This window comes from Sturnira hondurensis, unplaced genomic scaffold (assembly GCF_014824575.4).
Source record: "Sturnira hondurensis isolate 20B ecotype Veracruz unplaced genomic scaffold, ASM1482457v3 Scaffold0008761, whole genome shotgun sequence".
NCBI classification, from domain to species: domain Eukaryota; kingdom Metazoa; phylum Chordata; class Mammalia; order Chiroptera; family Phyllostomidae; genus Sturnira; species Sturnira hondurensis.
In genome coordinates this window covers 5,742,079-5,768,219 of record NW_028081392.1, presented here as the reverse complement: position 1 = coordinate 5,768,219, position 26,141 = coordinate 5,742,079, and the positions used below count along the sequence as shown (strand labels likewise).

The 26,141-nt window shown below is 39.4% G+C and overlaps 1 protein-coding gene across 2 annotated transcripts in view; it reads right to left on the bottom strand.

The window, feature by feature from the left end:
* The window catches only part of LRMDA (leucine rich melanocyte differentiation associated), a 1,160,480-nt gene that overhangs the window by 280,912 nt on the left and 853,427 nt on the right, over positions 1-26,141 (bottom strand). For both annotated transcript variants that reach the window (XM_037055995.1, XM_037055996.1), the window contains exon 6: positions 6,535-6,619. In XM_037055995.1, coding sequence (XP_036911890.1) covers positions 6,535-6,619 — 85 coding nt within the window. The remainder of the gene's footprint in view (positions 1-6,534; positions 6,620-26,141) is intronic.

Here is a 26,141-nt window from a genome sequence, read left to right as displayed (position 1 = left end):
TTTATAATGATCAAACCTACTTAGCTCTCAAATTTCCTGTGGGTTGACCTGGCAAGATGATAGGAGGATAAAAAATAGAAAATGTTTTAATAATTGGCTAACACAGACAGATTGCCTACAAATCCTGTGAGCCTAAAACGAATTGTGATGAACAGTGTCATTATCAAGCAGCCCCATCTTGAGCCCTACCACAAGTATTCTGCTTGTTGGCATGCAGTTATTCTGGCCAACATCTTCCCATCCCAAATGTCTCTGTCTACATTGCCATCACTTTACATGCATCTCTTTAATTTTCCTTTTATTCAATTTGCTTTGGCTTATTTAAAGAGTTGAAGCAAAACGCTTTGTTTTTTATGGCTTCTGTGAAAATGCATTTTACAATATCATTGGCTAAAACTATTTAAAAAATAAAAATAAAAACCTGCAGTTTTTCTTTCAGCCTTTTTCTTCCTTTTTGAATGCCACACATTGAGCTGCCTTGTGGAGATATACAGAAAAATCAATTGCTAAGCATAAAGTGCAACTCACATCAAGGAAACTGCAAACGATAACTAATTGTGATAAGTTGCTATGTAAATCACTCTGTGACAGTCCCAGCAATCAATTTCAAACACAAATAGACCAAGCCCCTGGTTGGAGAGAGGATGAGCAACTAACAACTGTGTCAATAAAAATAATGGCAAGATTGTCAAGGATGGGTAGAAGTAGGATGGTTGTCATCTCCAAGCAAGTTTTCACAGCAAATTTCTCCTTGGTTTCTTGCTTTCTTTCTTTTATTCATTTAAAGCCCAATGCTTGATATCACAAGCTAACTATGACCCATCTTCAGGACTATATAAGCATCAGGAAAAATAATAATTTAGAGGTTTTTCTGTGCTTGCAACTACTTTGCAAAATGTATATGCAAACAAACTGCAATGGGACCCTCAATGTGATAGCTGTTGGTGAGGTAGAATTACAGAAGATGTGTGTGATTGTCTATTTTAACCAGGCATCACCAATCATCCTCTTCGAAGGTTTTCCCTGCAACTCAGGAAATCCTGAAAACTACATTTCCCACAATTCCCTGGATGCATGGCTCTAGGTTAGATCGGACCAAAAAAAGACACTAGAATATGACTTGGAAATCCATAGAAAAGGAAAGGCAGGGCAATGTATCGACAGCCCTAATCTTTGAAGCAGTATCCAAATGAACTTCTTGACAATCACTCCTATTGTTGCTGCAGATTAGAAATTCAGTAGGAAGATTCCTAGGGCTCCTGAGATATCCAGAAACTTCAGCAACCTCTTGAAAACTATCAGAGGCTGAGACTGTAGCTGACAGCTTCCCTGATCTCAGTCCTTCCCTGATTGTGTAAGTCTCCCACTCCTTAAATCAAAACACTTCATAATTTGGATATACAGTGTGTCTTCTATTTTCCCTGTCTGAATTCAGATTGATACCATAGCCTTTTCCTCTTTGGTTTCTCAAACTTTCTCTGTTCCAGAACTAATAGATGTGTGATTAAAAGAAGGGAGGATAGGGGCATAAGAGACAACTATTTTGACAGAAATAGGCAAGGATGATATACTTCTCTGCAACCTTAGCACAGGCTATGGAAACTCACCCCAGCAGTGGACACTTCCAGGTTGTGCCTCTCCCTGTACTTTCTCTCCTCTTTCCTCCAGCAAAATGACACAGCTAGTGATACATTTGCTTCACATGTCTTGTGTGAAGGACAAATGTCAGGGGTGGCCTGGGAATCAAGGACAGGAAGAGATTTTTATCCCTGCCTCTGTTGCTGAGTGACTCAGTCTCCCCTTGAAATTCTTGGTGTCTTCCCCTGTTAAATGGGAGTAATATTATTCTCACTTTATAGGGTTGTCTTAAGGATGATATGGTCTGTGCTCTAAATAGAAATGTCTTCTCCAAAAGATACAATGGTCTATATAAATGCAAATTCCACTTCTAACAGCTACCAGATAAAAAGTAGCAGTACCAATATGTGGCATGCAGGGGTTATGTCCTATGCATATAATATATTTAGAGAAATTTCCCTAATAAATATTTCAACATTCTTCATACTGTCGATACCCACTGAGGATATAATATATACACTGCCACTAGGTAGCAGCTGAGACCACTGACAGAGCCCCATGTCCCCGCACCCTGAAAACATGCTCAGACCTACCTAGAGCAAAATTCTCAAAGAGATTTCTAAGAATCTCAGAAATCTCCCTGTGGTATAGACATGGACCATATCTATACCACAGCCTACATTATACTGAGAGTTCAGTCTCTTCTTTGAGGGCTTCTGTTCTAAGCAAACAATTTCATCCATTGCTTCCATTTATCCTATTCCCTTTCTACTAACAAAACACCAGAGTTGAAAAACTATGACATTAGGTATGGAAAACAGTGTGGAATTTTCTAAAAAAACTAAAAATGGATCTGCCTTTTGACCCAGCAATTCCACTGCTAGGATTATATGCTAAGAACCCTGAAATACCAATACAAAAGAACCTATGCACCCCAATGTTCACAGCAGTACAATTTACAATATCCAAGTGCTGGAAGCAACCTAGGTGCCTATCAGTAAATGAATGGATCAAAAAACTATGGTACATTTACACAATGGAATTCTATGCAGCAGAAAGAAACAAGGAGCTCCTACCCTGTGTGACAGCATGGATTGAACTAGAAAGCATTATGCTGAGTGAAATAAGTCAGGTGGTGAAAGACAAATACCATATTATCTCACCTTTGACAGGAAGCTAAACAACAAAGCAAACAAACAAGCAAAATATAACCAAAGACACTGAAATAGAGAACAGGCTGACAGTGACCAGAAGGGAGAGGAGAGGGAATTTCAGGGGAAAAGGAGAAGAGTTTGCAGGAACAAGTATAAGGGACACCGGGGCAAAAACTAGGGGGTGTGGAAATAGAAGGGAGGTGGGGAGCACTGGTGGAGGGTGGGCCGGGATGGGAGTAAAAGACAGAAAACTGTACTTGAACAACAATTAAAATATTTTTTTCAATTAAAAAACAAAAAAAGCATCACCCTATGACATTAAAATAATTATCTACTCAAAAGTTGTGCAGTGTGGCTAAATGCCATCCTGGAAGTGATCAATAGATATGTCTTCCTTCCATAATACTTGGGTCTTTGAAAGCAGCAGGTTTGTGGTCTGAGGTTCACAAGGCTGGCCTTTCCCTTCAGTATGTGTTCACCCTCAAAGGAAGATGTGTCTTTCTTCTTAGATACAATCAACTGACCTCACAGAGGCATCTAAATTACTGACTTTCCCCTGGGTTTCTATCACTCATAATTTACTGAACAAATACTTACTGAACTCTGAGTAAGTAGGAAGCCCTGTGCCAGACACTGAAGATTCAGTGGTGAACAAACAGACACAATCTCCTCCACCCCTCCCCACAGCTGAAAGCTTAAAGCCTACCTAGGAAGACAGTCCTGGAAAAGGTAAACCTGACCTAACATAAATGGGTAGGGTGGGATCAGAGATATTTAAGCTGATAACTGAAGAATGAATAGGAGTCAGAGAAGTGAAAGAGAAGAACAGTTTGAATCTGTACTGCCCCTCAGGGAGCTTTCATTTATAAGTTCAAGATAAACATTTACCTGACCTCTATCATGCAAAGCAGTATATAAACAACTGCACTAAGAAAATAGAAACAAACATTGTGAGAACCTCAAGAGGTGAAAAATCAAAACAGATGAGATCAGAAAAAAATTTCACCCCGGGAAGCAGAAACTAACTGCACAGTGCTACTCTCCCTATGATGTTCAGATTATCTGTAAACTACAAATAGAAAAGTAGAGTCCCCTATCTCCTGATCATCATCCTGGGCCCAGGCTTTTCTTGCATTTGAATGCAGAGTCCTTAGGATGTGAATCTTGGACCCATCATATTCAACACTGGAAGTTACATAAAGGATAAATAAAGGGAAAATGGCATGAATCAAAACTTAGCAATTTTCACAAGAACTACTACTTGCCAGGTTGTGTAGCTGTTGGTGTATAATGAAAAGAGATAGCGAACTGTATGAATAAAAAACTATATGCTAATAGAACTTCCCCTTAAGGTTGTATGGACCAAGTTTCAGAAATCATGGAGGATATCACTTGGGAGAGAATTGATATAATCAGCCTTCACAATATAAATGTACCTCTCTGAATAAATGTTTGTGCCCATGAGGGTATTAACAAATGGCATTCAAATAGCTTGCCAATTTATATAATAAAAATTTAGAATAATTTCTTTAATATAAATATACACATTTAAAGAAAGATGACACTAGGTAGTTTCATTCTGGATGCCAAAAAAGTATGGCTTTCCCCACTGATCACTGTATAATTCATACCAAGCTGAAATACAGCCATACCTCGGTACTCGTCAGCTTCATAACTCATCAACCCTGTACTTGCAACCCTGTACTTCTCACATTTTGACAAGAAAAAAAAATGTTTCAGCACTCAGCACTTGATTGAGACTCATTGCACTTGTTAGAAGTTATATGAGTCACGACACTGCCCCGAAAGAGAAAAAGCATCATCATTCGGTACTCGTTGGTTTCAGCACTCATCATGAATTCTGGAACAAATTACAATGAGTACCGAGGTACCACTGTCCATCGGTCTCAATTTATCCCTACATAGATCAGTCCAATAATAATTCAGATTTAATGAGCTGCTTTGCCTCTCTCTTACTGCTTTCATCATAACCATAGGCCCAAAAATCCTGCCCTGCATTTCATGATGCTGACTTGCTTTTTACATCATCTGAGTCCTTAGCCCTGACCAGGCACCAAGTGCAATAAATGTACAGAAATCTTCCTAGTAAAATCAAGACATCTGTGGCCAGTTCCCTCTGAATAACATTTTTTCCCATTGATGTTGGGTTCTGATGTTACCCCAGAGCACCTATTTTCACAGTAACCACCTCACGCATTTTTCTGTATTTAAATAATATTCAAAATACCTTCAAAATGTATTTTTTATATCCCATCTTTTCAAGGTTCAGATTTATTGTTTTACTGTTACAGTGGCAGAGGATCTTTGTCTTATTGATGATTAGCATTTATCTAATCATGTTCTCCTGTTGTGAAGTATCAATTTCATAGACATAACAACTTTTACAAGGAGTCATGAGGGCTCTGAGACTGTAGTTCCTATGCAGTATGTTCAACAGGACATGTACTGCAAAATTACCTTCATTCAAGAAACCAATAAATAAATGCACAATGATATAATGCTGGGGTCAATTTGTTATTCTTTCTAGACTAGGCATTATTATTTGCCTAGGGGAATTTAAAAATGTCTCTAAAGAGATATGTTCAAAACCTTCATAAGGACATTTACTGGAGGAGATCTTTTCATGTCTCTCAGCATATAACATGTTGGAAGCAATTTTTTGCCCTGACTGAGCAAAATGATGTTCATGAAACTGATACTTAATGAACATAATTAGAATTGCACTCAACATAGATTTAAGTATAGAAAAGTTTTACTGTGTCCAGACATCAAAGATGCAACACAAGCCCAAATCACAGACAACTGGAACTCCACATTATTCTCCAGATCATTTCCTGCAGAAATGTGCAGTGTGCCCAGAGTCCATGTGTCTTCTTAGTGGAATAGCTCCCCCTCTTGCTGGGCATCTCTGCAGCCTTTCCTCCTACCCACCAACCCTGCAGTGCAGCTGGGATGACAAAACGGAATGGTCCTTATTCAGTGTCTCCCACATGTACAAAGGGAATTTCCTGCTTGGGGAAATGATGTTTAAAGTATAGCATGTAGGCTGTCCTTACTTACCTTTTCAAGGTAGGTTCACAATTAGAAAAGTGTGGCTGTAGTCATTACCAGGATGGAAAGGGGTAAACAGGTTATACTGCATGGTCTCTTTTTGTCCTAACCAATTCTAACAAATGTGATCACATAGTCTTCGGCCTAAGAACTTAGGGATAAAGCATTTTTGAAATTATATTCCATATAGACTCTAGAGATAGCTAGAGGAATTCGAGGCTTTGGAAAAACAGGGTAAGCCAAATTAATGTTTCGAGGTTCAGTGAATTCAGGGAAAACTACGCATTTTCTTCAACATTTCCAAGAAAATTGGAATTTCTTTTAGCTGTAATATAAAGTTCATTCATTTTTAAATTACAGATGTCAACTATTAGACTCCCAAACAATGATACTTTTACAAATATTAGTGAGTTTTCCAATTTCCCTTCATCCCTTTTGCTGGAGGTAATTATCTACTTAGTAATTTTTAAGTACTCTAATCTCTTTATTATAGAAAAAACACAAAATTATATCATACCATGGATTTATTGCCTTCCCAGTAGACTGCCACTAAATTCTGGTTAATATGAGTTAAAATTGCTAGGTTTGACAGGAATGGTTTTCTCATCAAGGACTTGAAAAGCACTGTGTTCTTTCTAAAGTACCGAGGCAGCAGTCATGAGCCCAGAGCTGTGTGCAGCCAAGGGTCTCTCCCTGTAACCACCAGAGCAATAAAAAGCTGACTTCCTACCTCGATGACTGGTGAGTTCCCTGGAGGCAGAAGGCAGGGGTGTGTAGTGGCAGTCTGGAGAGGCGGCAGTGCTGTCACTGGAAGCCTGTGTGATAAAAGCAAATGTCAGTGTGAAGCAACACCAAACATGAAATACCTTCGTTTACCAAACATGTCTCCTCGGGATTTGGGTTTGCAGAAAATATTGACAGAGACTCTTCTTAGGGAGCAAAGTTGCCTATGTTGAGATAATATCCTGGAGAGTGTAGGGTAGACTACAAAGCTTTGAGGAGCCTCGGTACAGGTGGAAGGGCTCTGAGAGAAGGGGGCTGTTTGTTTATTGTGCTGAACTGAAAGAAAAAGGAGGAAAGAGAAAGATTGAAGGCAGGAAATAGTGCAGACTTAGATTTCTGTCATATGCTGCTTCCAGTAATTCCCACAGATTAAATGCTCACTGTGAGTGGATTCCCATGGAAACCAGTAAAGAAGCTGAGCTTTGCCCCTGGGGTAGATGGGAAGAACTGGGCTGCTTTATGTGGGCCTAGTGCCATGGAGACAAAGAGAAGATGAAGACATAAGACTCCACAGTATGAAGTGACTATGCGAAAGTATAGAAGCCGCTGCAGATCATGCAATGGGGGTTCTGGGTAAATTTAACAAGAGCCCTGAGAAACCCAAGTGAAACTGGAATAGAAGAGTTGTCAACAGAACTTTGTTATCCCAAGGCCTATACGAAAATGATGTAGAATATGTCTACGAAGATGCTTTTTATTGTACACAATCAGCTCTTTAACCATCAAACTCTAAATATGATATGACTCAGGCTGCTAACTTTCTCTTTGCCTTACTGTAATATGTCCATGGGGACTAAGGCAGGAAAGAAGGACCATGGCTGTGAAGTCAGTTGTCACTCAGAACTGATGACCAGTGTCACATTCAGAGCATGGTTTCTTATAGCAAGAAGTATCACTACTGAAACCCTTATTGAGACTTCTGAATCAAATGTTACTTTTTTATATATCCCCCCAAAAAGAACATCTGCTAGGATCAAAACCCTAAGCTCACAACCTTTCCGAGCTTCATGAAAAAGTAAATTTCACTAATGCTGTGTATTTCTTTCTGGAGTAAGAAATACATTCTATGGGATATATTTGCCCTGCTAGGAGCAGGCCTTTTCTCCAAAGAGATTATCTACATTATAGGAATCAAAACTAAGTAGGAAATTAGACCTACTTGCTAGAAAAACTCTTTAAACCCTGTTTCTGACATTTGAGATGTTTGATTAAGCAGCTTTCAATGGAGACTTATATAAAGAGTTCCAAATGGTGCAAAATCAGAAGCTCTGTCCCTAAGGTAGAGACAGACTTGAGGTAGCATTACTTTACTCCAGCTCCAAGGGAAATATATAGTGTTTAAACTTGAGTCAAGGGTATTGGGTCCAGAATGATAAAAGTTCAGTCACCAAGAAAAATGTTTTATTTGAAAAAGTAGATAAGACTTGCTAGGTACTACATCATTAGATGCTTAGGATGCTGCAATGATATAAAAGAGTCAGAAATTAGATTAAATTTCAAATACTGGAGTCACCATGTGTTTCTCCATTTGGCACCCAAGGTCTCCTGTAGTCCCTGTGTGATAAATGAGACCCAATGACAGCGTTCTAAAAATGGCGTCTATTCCAATGCTTGAGGCAGGACATATGGGGTGGGGTAACAGAGGCAGTCTCTCCACAGACCTACCACACTTCCTTCATAGGAGGCCATAGCTTCTTTCTCTGCCAATGTTTCTGCTCCACCTCATCACTAAAAAAGCCTAAAATTCCAATATGAATCTTGCATTGCTGTATTTTGATATTTCTTAGTACTTTTAATCTCAATTTAGTCTGTTGACAATTTAATGACAGCTTTTTCTAAAATTACTGGAAGAAACTACCTTTCAGCAAATACCTCTGACTGGGCAAAACATTAAGAGTTTTATAACCAAGAGGAAAATAGCTATTTAGTTTTATTTCCAATTTTAGTCAAAGCAAAAATTGTGCGGCTTGAGTTCTGTCTTACAGTCATCATTCTATGCCGAGCATTTAATTACTTTTTTGCTCAGTGTCCATTTATAAACTTAAGGCATGGAAAGGAATCCAAGAAAGAACAATTTTGCCAGCTATGACTTCTGGTGGAACTTCCATGGCTGGATATTTAGGAAAACCACCACAAATTAAGATGCTAACTACCATGTCTTTGACTTGGCTTTTAACAAAATGAGGTCTATGCAATCTTTTCAATAGTGATATACACACTTGGTCTCCAATTATGTTTAGAAGCATGATTCAGAAGGTCATACTTATCACATAAAAGAAATGGACAAGGCAATGTCTTAGATTTGTCTGCTACTTACCTAAGAATAAAGAACTTCCCTTGAAACTGAAGCAATACACAAAGGGTGTAACAGTTATGAGACAACAGGAACATAGGTGGAGCTATTTAAAGAGTATTTTTTTTAAATCTGGATTAAGAAGATATACCTAAAATGAGAATAGAGAAATTGGGGTAAATCTGAATTTTTCAGAACTATAAATACTCTCAAATCTTTGAGAGTATTTATACTCACCAAATTTCCTAACTACCTATGGCAAGAATTATACTTTCACATTTTACTTTTTAAATCACTCCTGGTAGAAGATATTTATAATGTCTGCAATAAAATATTAGTATCCAAAATACATATGCTCCTTAGTGAGTTAAAACAGAAATATGGACAAAGGAAATGGCAGGCAGGTCAAAGAAGAGAAAACCCGAATGGTCAATATAAAAAAGAGAAGAGGGTCCAATTTACTAGGACTAAAAGGCAATGAAAATTTAAATGACATTTTTTTTCACCTATCTCAGTGGCAAAATTTTAAATCTCGCAAGTGCTATAGAGAATGAAAGGAAACAAAACTCCTACCCATTTACTCCTTGCCTGTGAAAATGTACATTTGTTCAAATACTTTAGAGAGTAATTTAGTAATATATATAAAATTGAAAATTGGTACACCAATTCCATCTAAAATACATACACTATGGAAAATTTCACTCAGGTCTGAAAGCTACAACATAAAACGATGTTTACTGCAGCATTATTTATAACAGAACAAAATTAGAAATAATGCAAATGTCTCTCAATGATGAAAAATAAATAAAATGTATATACATATGATGGAATAATATTTAGTATTTAAGACCAATACAACTGATTTATCTATTTCAATTTGAGGTCTGAAAATTTAATACAAAGTGAAAATGCAAGTTGCAAAGTGATAAATGTAGTATAATATCATTTATGTAAGCACATAGCTCTTTGATCTCATGTGTATAGTAAACTTCTAAAAATTATAAAAGTTACACATTAAATGCATGAAAATGGTTGAGTCTGCCAGTGGAATAACAGGACTAGAGCTAATGGAACGGTGGGGAGGGACTTCTATTTTCTATATAAGGCTATTTTAATTGTTACAAACATGTTAAAACTTTTCTATATTTTTAGAATTTCTCGAAAATAAGCACAAAAATTGGAAAAAAAACCAAGGACTCCTCTCTGATCCATACAGTCCTATATTGAATATGAGCCCATCATTAAAGATTTTCCCCAACAATTTTCTAATACTTTCATGACATGAATTAGGGTCCTGTCTTGTTGTCATTTTTTGTGGGTTTGCTTTTCTTTTTGTGATGGAATATCTATTTCTTCTAAAGGTATTGGGTGTGACAATAGAATGGAAAGAGCTGATAAATAATAGTGTATTTTCTACCACCTTCACTTCAAGGCTTAAAATTCTCATTCCTGCCTGGTAAGCCCTTCTGTTTAAGATTTGTCAAAGCATGAGGAAAGTTTCTGTACTTTTCTTCCACTCACAATTTCAGAGTTGCTAATGATTTTTTAAATGCACATCAATAATGCTAATAGTCACTAATATACTGCACTCTGCAATTTCCATAACGCAGGAAGGAAGGTAGAACTTTGGCAACCTCACTGGAGAAATTCAATGAAAGTACAGTACATTATAGAAGAGACCTGCAAAGTGAGACTTTCACTCAGTGGTTACAGAAAACAAATGTCTTCAGGTGGATGTGTAAAATTCAAGCCCCTTCCCATTGAGGGGGGATCCATGGAAACCTGCATTCCAGTGGATATTTCTGAACATCACGGATACCCTAAACAAGCATGATACAGACCGCAGGAGAAGAGATTTGGCAAGCTTCAAAACAAGAAGGGGTGGCTACAGAATTGTTTAATAGTCATAAATCTCCTACTATTTTTCACAAAATACCATCTAAGACCACAGCTCCACAACTCATTCCCCATCACTCAGCCCAAGTGGAGCGCTTTGGCACGCTCACTCACCCTTAAATCATACGCCACATAAAGTGATCCCGGGACTGGGAAATTTGTCAGCCTCTTTCAAGTAAAAGCAATCTTCACTTTTCATCACAACTCATTCCCTGAAACTGTGGTATAAAGCTGACTCTTCTAAAAACATTTATTTTCTCTCGTAAGGAAAAGCATCACTCATTTTGTTATCAAGTATTTAATAACCACCTACTATGTGCCAAGCCCTGTACTGGGAATACCAAGTAAAGTAAAATAAGTCATATTCTCGACTCATCAAAAAAATTAAAACCATGATTAATACTGGTTGTAAGAGACACCAAATCATAATATGACCCCCATACTCTGCATTGTCACAGGCCTTTATCCCTGACCTCTATTATGACACCTGAACACACGAAACAGTAATTATGTCCTTGCTTATTTCTTACTTAAGCAACAAAGAGCTTTCAAGATTAACTGTATATACAAGACTAACTGTACTATTAACCCTCATACTTAACATATTTCTAGAAATACAGAAAGAAGTCAACTCATAATGCTTGAACAAATAAAACATTTTAGTATCAAAGACAAAAGAATAGACCATGATTGTAATTCAAGAAAAACATATGAACCAAGTTGTCAGAATCAGAGGCAAAGACTCACCAACTCTGAAGAATTAAGTTAGAGGCCAAAGAACCAATATGAATGTGGGGTCCTCTGACCTGCTCACAGGTCACAGCACCACACCTTTCCTCAAGGAGCAAGACAGAAAGCCTCCACCACAGATGTACCCTATTGGGAATGAGAGGCAGGATGGGGGTAGGGATGGCTATGTCTTCTTCAGAGCAAGAAAAATTGGGAGAAAAAATTTAACAAGGTAAGGTAGGCTGAGTGTGAGTCAGTAACCAAGGAACCAAGAGAGAACCCCAAGGGAAAGGGCAAAGGGCAAAGTTTGGGCAATTGCTGAGCATTCAGCTGAGTTAGGGAACTAAAAGGAAATTCAGACCAGAAGTCCAGAAATCAGTCCTGGAGAAGAGGTAGGGTGTAGGGAAGGGCTGTGCTGAAGGTGTCTCTGGAATGAGGGAGCCCTTTGCAGGCAATAGCCTGGAGCTTCCCATTGTTTCTATCTGATCTAAACAACGTCCCATTCTGCCAGTACCTGAAATGTCATCAGAACCTGAGCTGTAGTTCAGAAATATTTATGGAAGTGAGGCAGGAAGGCAGGTAGGGAAGAAAAGATCCAGCAATGGAAAAAAATGAAGGAAGGGCTATTTTGTGGACCTTTATATAAGTAATTAAATCACAAAGTGTAAGAGTTTTAAAAGACCTTAAAAATCATCCGGAACAGTAGCTTTCAAAAATATTTTTAGCAGACACTTACTTAACAAGAAAAAATAAGAACGATCTAAACACAATGCATTATAGAAAAATCATAAATTCTTACTGTAACTAAATGAAATCATAATAAGAGAAATAGGCAAATATTTTATCACACAATATTTAAGTGAATGCAGTAAATATCAAAATGGTATATATGCTTTAATTTTAATGATATAAAATTTGTAATAGGTTACAGTTAATAAGCAAAGACTGAAAGAGTTTTGTTAACGATGTGATGTATGTCTTTGGCCCTTTGAGGCTGGTATAACCAGAGTTGTCTGGAGTCTACCCACACCAGCTGAGCTAGTTATTAAACACAGCTATTACTTAAAATTAAGTTACATACACTTACAATCAGATAAATTATGTTAAAATTGAAGGTAATAAAACTCATCACTTCCTAATTATGTGACAAAATTTTACTTTTATGCTCTTGAAGTCATTTGTCTGTTGTATCCACAGAGTGGAAATGCTGTACACTGCTGTGCTGTCTCCCCTCTCCTCCAACTCTTCAGCAATGTCGCTTTGTAGCCTGACATCAGCCATGGTGGGAATCTTCACAGCAGAAATTGGCAAATGCTACACTTGGGGGGATGATTTATTATTTTGTTGATTTCCTAAACTTAAGAAAGTGATGGAAAAAATGTTAACGATGCGGATTAAAGTTAAAGGTACACGTATGTTGTGTCTTCAGCTACTGCAGTATGAATTGCACAAAAAGTGAGATTTTTCTGATATTAAAAATTTTTTAAATCATCTGATTCAGTAAAGAAGTTGCTTATGTCATTGACAAAAGAGTGAAGTTCTGACATGCTCAGCAAGGAAGAGAAATAGTTGATATTCATGTCAGAACTCTAGTTCACCAGTCGCAACCTTAGATTGGCTATGGATACATGAGTTTGGCTGAGTGGAATGTATAGCAAAAAATATTATATATGTAAATTTTATTGGTAAATTGTGTGTTACTCATTCTTTATAAATAAAAATTTAATAAGATTATGTGCACATATTTTTTTCCAGAGAGCTGGTCATCAAACATTTAGCAATGTGCCATTATATGTAGCATTTATTAAGCATATTTGGGGCTATGGAGAAAAAAGGCTATTTTATGGTCCAGGAATGAAAAGAATAATAAGAAAAAAGCTAATTAAGTTTTAAGGATTATATCCTTGACTTATTTACAACTTAGATATCATCTGCTTCTTTTTCCTATGCTATGAAACCTTACTGACCAAGATTTAGAGCCAGGCTCCATCTGGCTATATGTCCTTGGGCAATTTACTTGAACTCTTTAAGATGTACTTTCCTCCACCATAAAATAATAACAGTAATAGTCATGACAATGATGATGATAATAGTTAAAAATAGCTAAAATATATTTCTGTTTACTTCGTGTCTTGGACAATACTAAAACTTTCTACATATTAATTTATTCAATTTTTAGAACAGTTTCATGAGGCAGTTATAATCTCTATTCCTGTTCTACAGATGAGGAAAACTAAGGCCCAGAGAAATTAAATAACTTGACCAAAGTGGCATGTAAGTACAGGGCAGAGGTGCAACATAAACCCAGGCAGTTTGCCTCCAGTGGCCACTGTCTTAACCAGTATGATGTTCTACTGCCTCAAAATAGCTGACAGTTACATAAGGTAACAGACAAAGGTCTTAGCTTTGGTCATGATATGGTAACTATGATTCACTTCTATTTCACTCTCATTTTATGTGACATCTTGCCTCTTCAGCTAGATTTCAGTTTCTTGACTGGTAGGGCTGTGTTTCAGTGTTTGGAGCCTTCTCTTACCCGTCAGAGTAGCTATGACTGGGACACGCACGTCATTTGTAATTAAAAGTTTATTATGTGAATGGACTCTACTCCTCACTTGTCAAGCAGAAAAGCACTACTGAGACCCCTTCTGAGGGCAAAACTAGAGAGATCTTTAACCTATCATAGTTATACCATGAATGCATCTGTAGCTTCATGGCACTGTTGTGATGGTCTAACTGTCTTTAGTACATAGCTTCATATGGCATTTCTCATATGGGTTTGTAGGACTGACTTAGAAATAATATTATGTCATGGTAGTCCTGCAGGCTTGATTTATTTTGGCTTCAGAGAAGGAACTTGCATCATGTGTCTCTCTTCCTCTCACAGAGTTTTTTTATTCTCAAGGGCTGCAGGTCAAGTTCTGTCCTTGGAACCAAAGTAGTTTCCCCAAACGACGTGGAGCCAGCTCTGTCAGGCTGGGCCAGGTCTGCTGTCAGAGCCTTTCCCAAATACATCAGACCCTCTGCTTGTAAAAAATAAACTGATACCAATGCCAGAAATTTATTAGGAGATGACAGCCTGGTTCATAATGGAAATATGGGGAAAACATCATCCTTCAAAACTGACAGTTTATCCATCATGCCTCAGATTCCTGAGATAGAAGCAGACACTGTCACACACAATCCACTGAGGACACGTCTTCTTGGATTTCCTTATGACAGGAAACTATGAAATAATCCAGAAGAAGAAAAGGATTTGTGCTGCCCTTTATGTGCTTAGCCATAAATTTTCAGCATTAGCAGAAGAAACATGTGGCCAAAGAAATGAACGATGGTGGAAATCAGGAAGCCTGAAATTCTCAAATGGCCCCTTCTTTTCTCTCGGGGTGATGAACTGGGACAGGGGTCAGAGAGGGCTGCTGCACTGCTGGGAGGGACAGCAATACCCTGTTATGCATAAGCAAAGCCAACAGGTGGCAGGGCACCACTGCGGACACACCGCAGTTGGCTTTGCTTGAGATTTGGGGGCCAAGTCAACGTGCCTCACTAACTTTCCAACTGTGGTTATTTTGCTTAGCTTGTTATTTGTATTGATAACTTGAGACAATTTAGGAAGTCCATTTTAATTAGGAATAAATGCAAAGATATTTGTGGGGATCACAAGAGGCCTGATCTTTGCAGGCTTAATGAGGTGACCTACCCAACCCCATATGAAATAATTGTGCATTGCATGAAAAGGTGCTTTGGAAAATATAATCGTGGTACTAAATTGGAATGAAATGAACATAGTATTAAAGGGAAAAATACTCGCTGACAATTTTATAGGGCCTTAAAACATTTATGTTCTAAACTTGCATTCTTTGGAGTTTTGCTGAGCATTGCTAGAACTAGGAAACTTTTTAAATAAGATACATGCATATTTTTAAAATTTACAGATCTGTTTTAGCAAAAATAAAAGCCATAAATGTGAAACGAAAACCTATAAACCGCAGTACAGACTTAATGGCCTTACCTTCTGAATTTACTCTTTATATTATTAAAAAAAAAAAGGCATGGCAAATTTCATTTAAATGTGAATAATATGCAAGGAACCTTTGATGTCAGTCTCTACCTGATTAAGGCACAGAGAATATAAGCATGGATATGATATTGCATATAAACTTGGGTTTGGCTGCATTATGTGGCTATGGATAGAAATTTGCACTTTGGGGTTACCTAACACAACAAATACAGGGTTTTGATCCACTCCCCAAAATGAATCCCTAAGAACAGCCATGAAATAAATTACACGCTGATCAAGTTCTTCTTTACAGGTGACAGTGGTTGGAAAAACACAAGCATGCCTAAATCTTAGATACCAAATCCTTCTTTAAATGTTCTTTTTTTTAATTTAGTTTATTTATCTTTAGAAGGGAAGGAGAGAAGGAGAGAAATATCAGTGTATGGTTGCTTCTCATGCGTGCCCTGCTGGGAACTGGCCCCTGCTGGGAACTGGCCTGCAACCCAGGCATGTGCCCTGACTGGGAATCGAACCGCGATCTTTTGGTTCACAGGCCCACACTCAATCCACTGAGCTACACCAGCCAGGTCTTTAAATGTTCTTACTCTCTGAAAGAAACAAATGAACTTCTCGATGTTCCCATTTGTTTCAGCCAATCTTCCTGAGATCCCCCATCTCAAGAAAAACCTAAAACCCTGTTGACGGTACGTGTCCAAATCAAATATATCTATGTTTCCTTTTGCTTTCTATATAAGTGCATGCCAGCATGACTACATTCATCCAAAGTTTATTTCAGTATTGGTGGAAAACAAGCCATTTTTCAGTTTAATGAATAGCATCAGTGTCTGCCTTTTAGCCAAAAATATGACCTTAAACTTGATGGATCTCACCAGAAGGCACATTTTCAAATTACGTTTCTATTGCAGGTTATGAACATCACATCCCAAATTACTGTGACACCTGTGAGAGGAAAGGCCGACCTGTGGGTCCGGCAACTTACAAACACAACTCAGCCTCACAAAATAGTAGTTTCATCTGTGAAACCAGGTAAATGGCATGAAAAACAAAGCATGAGCCACATGGGAGGGGAAAAGGTGCCTCTCCCGAGCCGCACACAACAGGAGAAAGAGTCATGCACAGCCGCTGAAATGCCCATACTTTTTGTTCCTACCATTTTTGTTTCCAAATCATTCTAAATTGGGAAGGTGAAGGCTGAGCATTACTGATTCCAAAAAACTCCAAAAGGACATCTGATATTTCTTCCTTATTAAGGATGATAGAGTGTAATTGATGTGCCTGGTGCCGGGCCAATTCCAACTTTTTGAGAATGCCGCTTAATGTGCAGACATTATTTTTGGACTACTGAATGCCAGAAAATAATGAGCTGGCATTCAGCTTTGGTGAATAAGACTCTGAATTTTCATCTAAAAGCAGCTTTGAGTTATTGCTGTAGATAAGGTGTAACTGTGCAAGGGAATTTTATCCATGTTTCTCCCATGAATCATAAATGAGGAAAAAAATTACAGTCTAAATTGCACTTAAAAGGAATAAAGTCTTTTCATGTCATACATGATTTATCAAAATGATCTCATTTTAAGGGTACTGTGGTGTATCTTGATTAATCACATTAGGAAGCATGATGAATGGCCTCTTTAATGGTAACACAGGATTTATGGGCAACATCCCGACTTGAACCAGAAGGGTAAGAAGTAAAATATACAATAGATAGCTAATGCAGATAGGGTGTCAGTAATGTTTTGACTCGTTTTAAAATTATACTGGGAGCCTTAGTTAGCTTCAGGAGATTCTGGACTTGCCAGGTGGTAGAGAGCAAACAAGTTTCGCACGGGGACTTGGGTGCAGCCGCAAACACAGTGTAGCCCTTCCCTAACCAGTTGCAATGCAAGTAAAACCACACTGCTACACCAGAAAAGGAAGGCACCTCTGAGATTTGGACAAATCGCGGAAATTCCTAGTAGGAAGAGCGGGACACTGCCCTTTGAGATCAGCGCTCCTTCTCCTACTGCCCTATTTCAATATCCTCTTCACATTTCGCTTTAATATCCTAAATGCCTTTTTTCAAGTCTCCTCGAGTCTGCCCCCACTAATTTCCTCTAAGGCTGACAGATCAGAGGCTTTCCTCGAACTGTTCCTTTTAGAGCAGAGGAGCCCTCCTCGTAATCCTGCTGCTTGTCTGCAATTAATCCTTCCAGTTGCCACATTATTAACACCACCACCCACAGACAGAGGAAGCCCCGACCCACTGGACACTGGCTCCCGACTGAAGCTTCAAAGGTGCCAATCACACCCTAGTCAGAAAGGTGCCTGCTGTCAGCATCAGAGGTTTCCATCCTCTCCTCCCTGCTGATCAAACATTCTTCCTCAGAAGATTAATTCAGAGTCTCCGCCCATTTCCTCCCATATCCTCTTTCCCTTTTTGGTTTACCCAACGATCCATCTTTGCTTCGAAAAAGGGAGCCACAGATAATAGAAGCCCTTTCAAAACAAAAGCTGGGCAAAGGCAAATTTAAGTCCCAGCTGTTATCAACTTTTTTTAAACTCATTTAAACACCTTAAGGCAGTGAGGATTAGGGCCTGGCCCGAAATGCCATTCTTTGATCAAAGACTCCGAGACTTTACACAAACATAATCACAAGGCGATGCCTCTCTGAAGGCGGAATTGATTTGTTTGACTGCAGTGCCCAGGATGGGTAGAAAAGCCGCACCCTCGTTTTCCCAACTCCCAACATACATTCACAGGCCAAATGAATGAGAAATTATATATATATAATTACATATATATTATAAATTACACACATATATATATTACATATATATATTCATTGGAGCAACATTATGCGTAGGTTCAGACATAGTTGTGGGGAAAGGGCAGGAGGGTGGGCAACGTGAGTGCCTGCTCTAGCCTATTCCACTGGGGGCGAGGGGCAGGGGGCAGAGCGGCAGAAACCCCAGGGAGTGAGGTGAGAAAGAAGCAACTCCTCTGTCTCTGGCATGGAGCAAAAGTGACTTCACGGCGAAAGACTTGTTTTTACGCTGGCCAGTTTTACTAGAATCTTCTCCAGCCACTTAGGAACACAGTTATCGGTGCCTGTCTATTAAAGTGGTCCCAGTACGACAGTGGCAAGGGCTTTCCTGAGGGCCAGTGAACAGCCGCCGGGTGGCTCGTTTGCCAGGCCCCTCACCATCCATCAACCTGTTTTGGGACCTGATGCCAGGACTGGCTCACAATAAAATCTTCAAACAGGCTCCCTGAGATGGCCGAATAACAAGTTCTCATATTAAATCGTGGCTCAGTACCATTTATACTTGTCATACATATTAAGAAGCAAATAATTTTGAAATGAAATAATAAAGAAAATATTTAATATGAAGGCTTAAGGGACAACTGAAAATCAATATGTAAGTATATGAAGATGCCTTTATAAAAGGAAGGTTAATCAGATTTTTGTCTCTGGATTTTGTTTTATCAGAGGTTTTTTTGGGGGGGAGGAATGCTGTTTTGTTACTCGTCCTACAGAATACTGCCAAAAAATGAAATTAAAGCCACACATAACTAAGAAGTCTTGACACATAAGATTCTGTTGGAGCAACTGACCACATATTTCCAGGGTAGGTTGTAGAATCTCCCTTGTTGAATAGTTAGAAAGAAAAGATTCCCTTTTTGTTTGTAAGTGATAAATTCCAATTTAAAGTGATTTTGGAAAATAAATGTTGAGTGGGGGTTCTAATGGTTTCAAGGATACAGTTTCACGTACAGTTGGATGTAGGTTCCCAAAGTTATCAGGACTTCTGGCTCTTAGCTTTGTACTCCTCCCTACCAGCTTCCATGTCCTCAGGTGGTGACTTCCCAGGCACTCCAGATGCGTAGCTTAGCATAGTTTTAAGACAGCAGAAAGAACTTCTATTTCCTGAAAGTTCCAGGCAAAATCAGGAATCCATGGCCTGTTTGGGGTATAGGCCCATCCTCTGTGCTCAGGAGAAAGCATACACTGTCCGACTGCACCTGATCTTGACCCCCTGCCTAGTGCTGAGACAGCACCTGGTCCTGCAAGAGCACCGCAGATGAAAGGTAGTGGGAGGGTGGCTCCCCAGGGATAAATATGGTCCAGAACAGAGTGCCATGGATACCAAGAGAGCCAACGGAGCAAATTCCTCTTCCAAAGTATATGACTCCCTATGTAAGTCTTCTGCAGCCCTTCCCTGCATGCCAGAGGTATTCAATACATCTCACCACCATCTTTGGACAAGACTGAGCCAGCTATTCAATAGCCCAATCCTGAATCATCATCAACATGAACAAAGGCCACCACATCCAGAAAATCTTCCCCTCAAGGCCTTCCAAATATCATATATTTTAAACTCTTCAGGCCCTCAAGTTGGTTCCAAACAGCTTTAACATATAATTTTTTTTAACAAGTGCAGGTGTCTTCCAGAAGATTAAAAGCGGTGATTGCAATTTGAAGGGAGCAGGATGGGGAAAGGGCCAAGGACAGCTGCTGGGGTCACCGTGCAACATGGAAAAAGGAGACCAAAAGCATAGATTGAGAACTGAACCACTAGACATCATAGAAGACCTTTGGGGTGATGATACTGCATTCACCCATTCTACCCTCTCACACATATGTATGTCAATAGGATAAACTTAAAATCAGTTTAATATTTCCTGCATAAGTCAGAAATTATATGATATTTAATTACTAATTAGCATGTATCTAGCAGCCACCAGCACTGGCCAGCAGGATGAGGCATCATTCATTCCCATTTTGTCCACATATAGAACAGGTAACACCCCAAGAGAACACATGACCAGTATAAAAGAGCAGCACAGGAAAGAGCTATGAGAATCTCATTCTAAAAAGTTTTGATCCTAATCTATGTAAATTTCAAACATCTGGGAAAATACATTCTAATATATGTCTCTCATTTTTCAAAGGCATTTCCCTGTCACTCTCTCATCTGCCCTCTTTTTACATCCTAAAAGAGATGTCAAGGATGCTTGCCCTGAATCTAGGCTCACTGCTATTTTAGTAGATGAGGACCCCGTATTCTGGGCACCTCAGGTGATTCCCTGAAGATAAGCATCACATGTAAAACCAGGACTCTGGCATACTTAGAAGTGGCTACTACATTTGAGTTTTATATCCCCCTAGAGACCCAAAGAAAGCCACGCGGGACTCTCTGATGAACAACTCAACAGCACCCCCTATGGCAACTAAGACTGGATATATTCGAATGCTAGGCTACTAAAACTCTTCTGGACTAGATAGAGCCCATGTGTTCTGAGTGTCTACATCAGGATAGCTAAAATCCGAAGAACAACCATGGAAACTGGATGCAGACTTCTTGAAACGGTTGCAGAATGGGTGCGTGCATAGAACTTATGGAAGTTAGTTGTAGGGGATGGGATAAGGATATAAAAGATTTCAAGTTCCAACACAATCTTTCTTTGTAAAGTTAACAGTAATCCCCGTTTGTAAACCTTTCTAGAAAAGGACTTTCATTTGCCCTATCTTCTCCCAAGTTGCAGAAAACAGATGCCTGCATATTCTGGACACCCAGCAGTCTCATTACTCTTTATATTCAAACATGTCACCTCTATATTATATTAATTTTGATAATGACAGTAACTTTATATTACAAAGTACAGTTGATAAAATACAATGGGGTTGAGAAAAACGGTAGAAGATAGTTTAATGGTCATTTGACAAAAAATATTTTTATGCCTTTATATTTCTCCAAAATTAATTGATAATCACTCACAGAGCTATTCATGAAAAAGGCCTTTTCTCCCTTATTTTACACCATCAATAATTGTTGACAGTAAAAGTTTCATTTATCTAAATATACATATATAAAGCTATTTCCTTGACAGATTCCAGATCCAAACATGTGAGAGAGTACTGAAAAATGACTCACCAAGTATCATAATGAGTAAGTCTTATGTCCTGTGTAATATTTCTAATAATTCCAGCAGGCTAATTACACTGTAGCCAAAGTAAAATGCAAGATTGACTCACGGCTTTCTTTCATAAAGAAATACTGTCACGAGCCTTTAAGATTTTTGTCTTCAACTCTTCAAATACATTGTGTGTATAGCAGGATTCAGTCATGGGGAAAGTATGAATAAATGAACCTACCCCAATGCTAAATCCCATTCTGGGTATGTTATAATTAGAATAGTCCAAATGCCAAAAAATAAGAATAAAAGAAAAGAGGAAAAGAATACACAACAGGAAAAAAATAAAATTTAAATAAAAGAAAGGGAACAATCTTTCAGAGTTATTTCTCCAATCAGAAATTAATTCAATAATTTTCCACCATTTTTCTAGACTCGATTCTGCTATAGCAACTACATGCTGTACCCGTTGGAACAGCAACACCCCACCTGTTCTAGGAGACCTCCTTTCCCTTTTCCCCGTTCATGATCCTAAGGTTCTGAAAGATAAGCACGGCCACAGAAAGCCAAGTCTGCCCTCCTGGGTTTGTCCTGCAACTGCACATTCATAACCAGTTCACAGAAAGGATAACAGTACTATGGTAGAAACACAGACATGCCACCTGGATGGTTACAAACGGCCAAGAGCAAAAGGACTTAAAAGATTCACTCAGGAATTTGAGCCTCTGATTTGGTCAGTATGAAGCAGACTCCACTGTGTGTTCTAAAATAAGCCCCCCTTCCTCCCATCCTCACCTTTACCAGAGAACTACTGTAGATTTCAATCGAGTGAATCTGTTTTAGAGAAGACTCAATCCTGGCCAAAATGTCCTATCCAAAGTAACCACTCTTAGACCGTCTTTTAAAAATAGAATTTGGTCACGCCTTGCCTCTGCTTCAAAACCATGCTATGATTTACCTTGCTCTTGGGGTAAACAGAAAGCACCAGATGTTGCTTAGAAGGCCCTCTGCCCTGGTCCTTGCCTGCTTCCCATTGCCTGCTACCTTTCAAGTATCAGCTCATGCATTACTTCCTCGGAAAGGTTTCCCTGACATCACTTTTACACATACTTCCAAGGACCCCATGTTTCTTTTGGGGGACATACCATACTTTGTAATTATATCTTATTAGTGTATTTTAGTGATGGTCACACCTTGAGGACAGCATTTCACAACTTTCTGGGTTGCAGCACCTTCTCAATGAATATGTGTTAACTGGTAAAATAAAGGAATTTAAAACACTGAACAATCTGCATTCCTAGCCTCCAAGAAAAATAAGCACACGTCTTCCCAGACTAAGTCACCTTCTATACAGCCCTCACAAACAGAGTTCCTAATGCAGACAAGTGGCCGCATACAGACCTCTATGCCTCAGCTCCTCCTGAATGCTCATTTCAAGCCTGGCCTGGTTTGGAAAAGACTTAAGTTACACTTAGGCCAGAAGGAGTCATCCAAAGGCAGTTTAGCACAGACAAAGGAAAACCTCCTTCACAAACGGAGTCTACAAATGGAAAACACAAAACATGAGCCCATTGTTTTCAAAATGCATTCAACGGACTTCAGCCTGGAATTTGGGGTCTGGCAAGCCAGCCGGTGGAGAGATTTGATGTAGCAGCAGCTTTGCCCAGCTTTCCTTTTGTTATACCCATCTATCTCCGTCCCCTGATGAAAGAGTAATAAAAAGTTTAATCCAAATAAAGCCCTGGGCTTGACCCTGGGAATGCAGGTGAGCATCCCTTGTCACTGTCCTCCAGATCTCAGAGATTAGGGCTGGGTAGGCGAGAGAAGCTGCCCACAGGTCCTCAAGGGCTGTCATCGAGAGAGAAGACTGAGTTGTAGTGCGGCCCTCTTGTCACAGGGCTCAGTGGGCAGAAGGGGGTGCTGCAGTGTAACCTATTCAGGATGCAAATGGAGTGGCTTCTTGAGCTGCAGATTAAAGTCACTGCCAGGCAGGTCCTCCGCAGTACTAAATGTGGGACTCCTGCTTGTCACTGCCCACTGCGGGTCATTAATAGAACTCGGAATGACCTAACTAAATGTGAGCATTAAGAAAAGCCTTATAACCAAAAAAAAGAAAAAGGAGTGGCAATCCCACTCTGAGGGAACTCGATTTACCCAGCTCTAGGGAGACATTTATTCAAGATCTCCAGAGTTCAATTGTATTCAGTATAGATTGACAATCATCTACCACAGACCTACTACCCAGTAAATGAGAGTTGCATAGGTGGATTGAGAGAGACAGAGACAGAGATGAAAGGCAGAAAGGCAGGAAGGGGAAGGAAAGAGAAAGGAAGGAACAGAAAGGAGGAAGGAATGAAGGAAGGCAGGGAGAGAGAAAGGAAGGAAGGAAGGAAGGGAGGAAGGGAGGGAGGGAGGGAGGGAGGAAGGGAGGAAGGAAGGAAGGAAGGAAGGAAGGGAGGGAGGGAGGGAGGGTAGAAGGAGGAAGGGAATGGAATGAGATTTTTAAGGCCCTCTGTGTGTGTGTCTGTGAACAACAAGAAGGAAGAGACCACTCACTACAAATGCAAGGTTTGATCAACAGGGCCCGGGGAAGTGAGTGTGGAGAAACACCTCCCTTCCTCTGGGTTGAACTTCCAAAATACTGGGAGCAAGGAATCAGAACAAAACCTCTGGCTTTAGAGCACCACGCCAACTGGTCCCTGGGCTTTATTTCCTGACCAAGTCGGGTGCTCATTCTGCCAAGTGAGTTTTCCGTTTTCCCTTCACGTTAGCCAATCCTTTTCTCTTCAACTGGAGTTCCCCAAGACTCATCAAAAACACGATTTAATTACATCTCCAAAAAAAAAAGGGGGGGAGTGTAAACATGACTCCTTTTTATCTCCTGATACATCTGGACAAGTAGACAATGTGCTAAAACAAAATAAATCTGCCCGGACAGTCACATCAAAGAGTTCAGCGAGGGGCTTGCAGCTACTTAAAGCACAGGAATGCTGTTGCTAAGCATCGGCCTACAACTTATCAGTCCCAGGAAGAAATGCTTTTTTCTTTCTTTCAGGGGGGAGATGAGGCAAGTTAGAGAGTGGGAACCAGACTGCAAAAGGAGATTGGGGATTTTCAGGGATTTTGAAGCTTAATATGAATTGTGTGAAGAAAGGGGGTTTTGTTGCGTGGTGTTTTTCTTTTGACACACTTGTCTATGTTTTTATAAAGGTAATACGTGGAAACCTTCTAGAACGCATTATTTAGAACTCACAGAAATAGGCGATCGCACAAAATACTTCTATACAAATTTAAGCCATAAGTCATTGCTGTGAATTTCTCTGTTATGAGAAGAGCCAAACGCTAGCTCAGGGGTCTGAGGAAATATCTCACATCCAACAAAGTCAAGAGCGAAAAATCCTTAAGTCGTCATAGTAATAAATCACCCAACATCACAAACCACAAACTTTTTTTTTCTAAAAGGCAGGAAATGGAGCATCCAGTTCAGCAAACACAACACGAAAGAAAACAGAAACTCTCCCCCCGATAACAAGTATAACGTGCTATGTGCAATGAAATAAATCTAGCCAAATGACCCCAAATGCATGTATAGTCTCCCAACCAGAGTTTTTGTAGTAAAACACAAAATGGAACTGACCCTGAAATCCGGCGGACCCCTTCAGCCTTTTCTCCTCCCCACCCCCAGGGGGGAGATACTGAAACAGAGGCTGTGAAATTCAGCCTGATCGTCATTCCATATGCTGGTTCTTGAGAGAATGCAACAGAGAGTTTTTCCTCTTCCCAGGAACACAACCTCAGGTGGGAAACTGCCCCATTTTCCCCTCCAGCAAGGCTACTAAAGTTAGTTATGCTGGGAAATATGAATTGAACATGAAACGGCATTGATGCGAAGTGTGTTCCAGGAGGGCCTGAGGGTGCTCTGGAAATTTTTTTAAAAAGCTGGTACAAAATAACCCACCACGCACTGCCAGGGTGATTTTTGCCCTTGTAATAGAAGTGTTAAAAATATGCAAATGCATTACTCTGACCAAGGGAAGGGGGTGGCTAGCATTTTAAGTAAACAACTTGCTATCTTCTTGGATCAAAGGAAACAAATTCTGAAACTATGCTGATCTCCACACAGGATAACTATCAACACCACAAACAATTACCAAGTCTGTGATATTGCACAAATAAATAACAGTTACCATTATCTATAGTGTGATCATATTTATTAAACAGTGGCAGAGGGCTGCAGTAACCATTTTTATGGTCCTGTATAGCTCCTATTTTCTAATTAAACAAAAGGTTATTTCTACGGTTAACATAGCCATTTGTCTAGGTTGGGTCTTACATAATACTTTTTGCCAAGCATGACAGAATATAAGAAATTATGTTCTGTGCTGGTTTTGTTTTGGGCTTTCTTCGCTTTCGATTTTGCATGCTGAGTTGCTACTTAGAAAGCTCTGTCCGTTCATAATCAAAGCAAGAGGCCATTGTGTGGAGAATTCATAAATAAACTTCGGCAATTTTTTTTCTAAAACATGATGAAGCCTGCACTTGGTCCTGCCCTTTAGATTCAATCCAAGGGCAATGGTCTGTATTATTAAAGATATAGGTCAGGCCAGCGTGTGCTTCTTTGTCCTCTGGGATGTTTTAGAAGCTGCTGTCACATTACCGAGATCTGTCCTGTGGCTCCTAATTATTCCTCTTGGCAGCTTTGGATTTCAAGTGATTCCT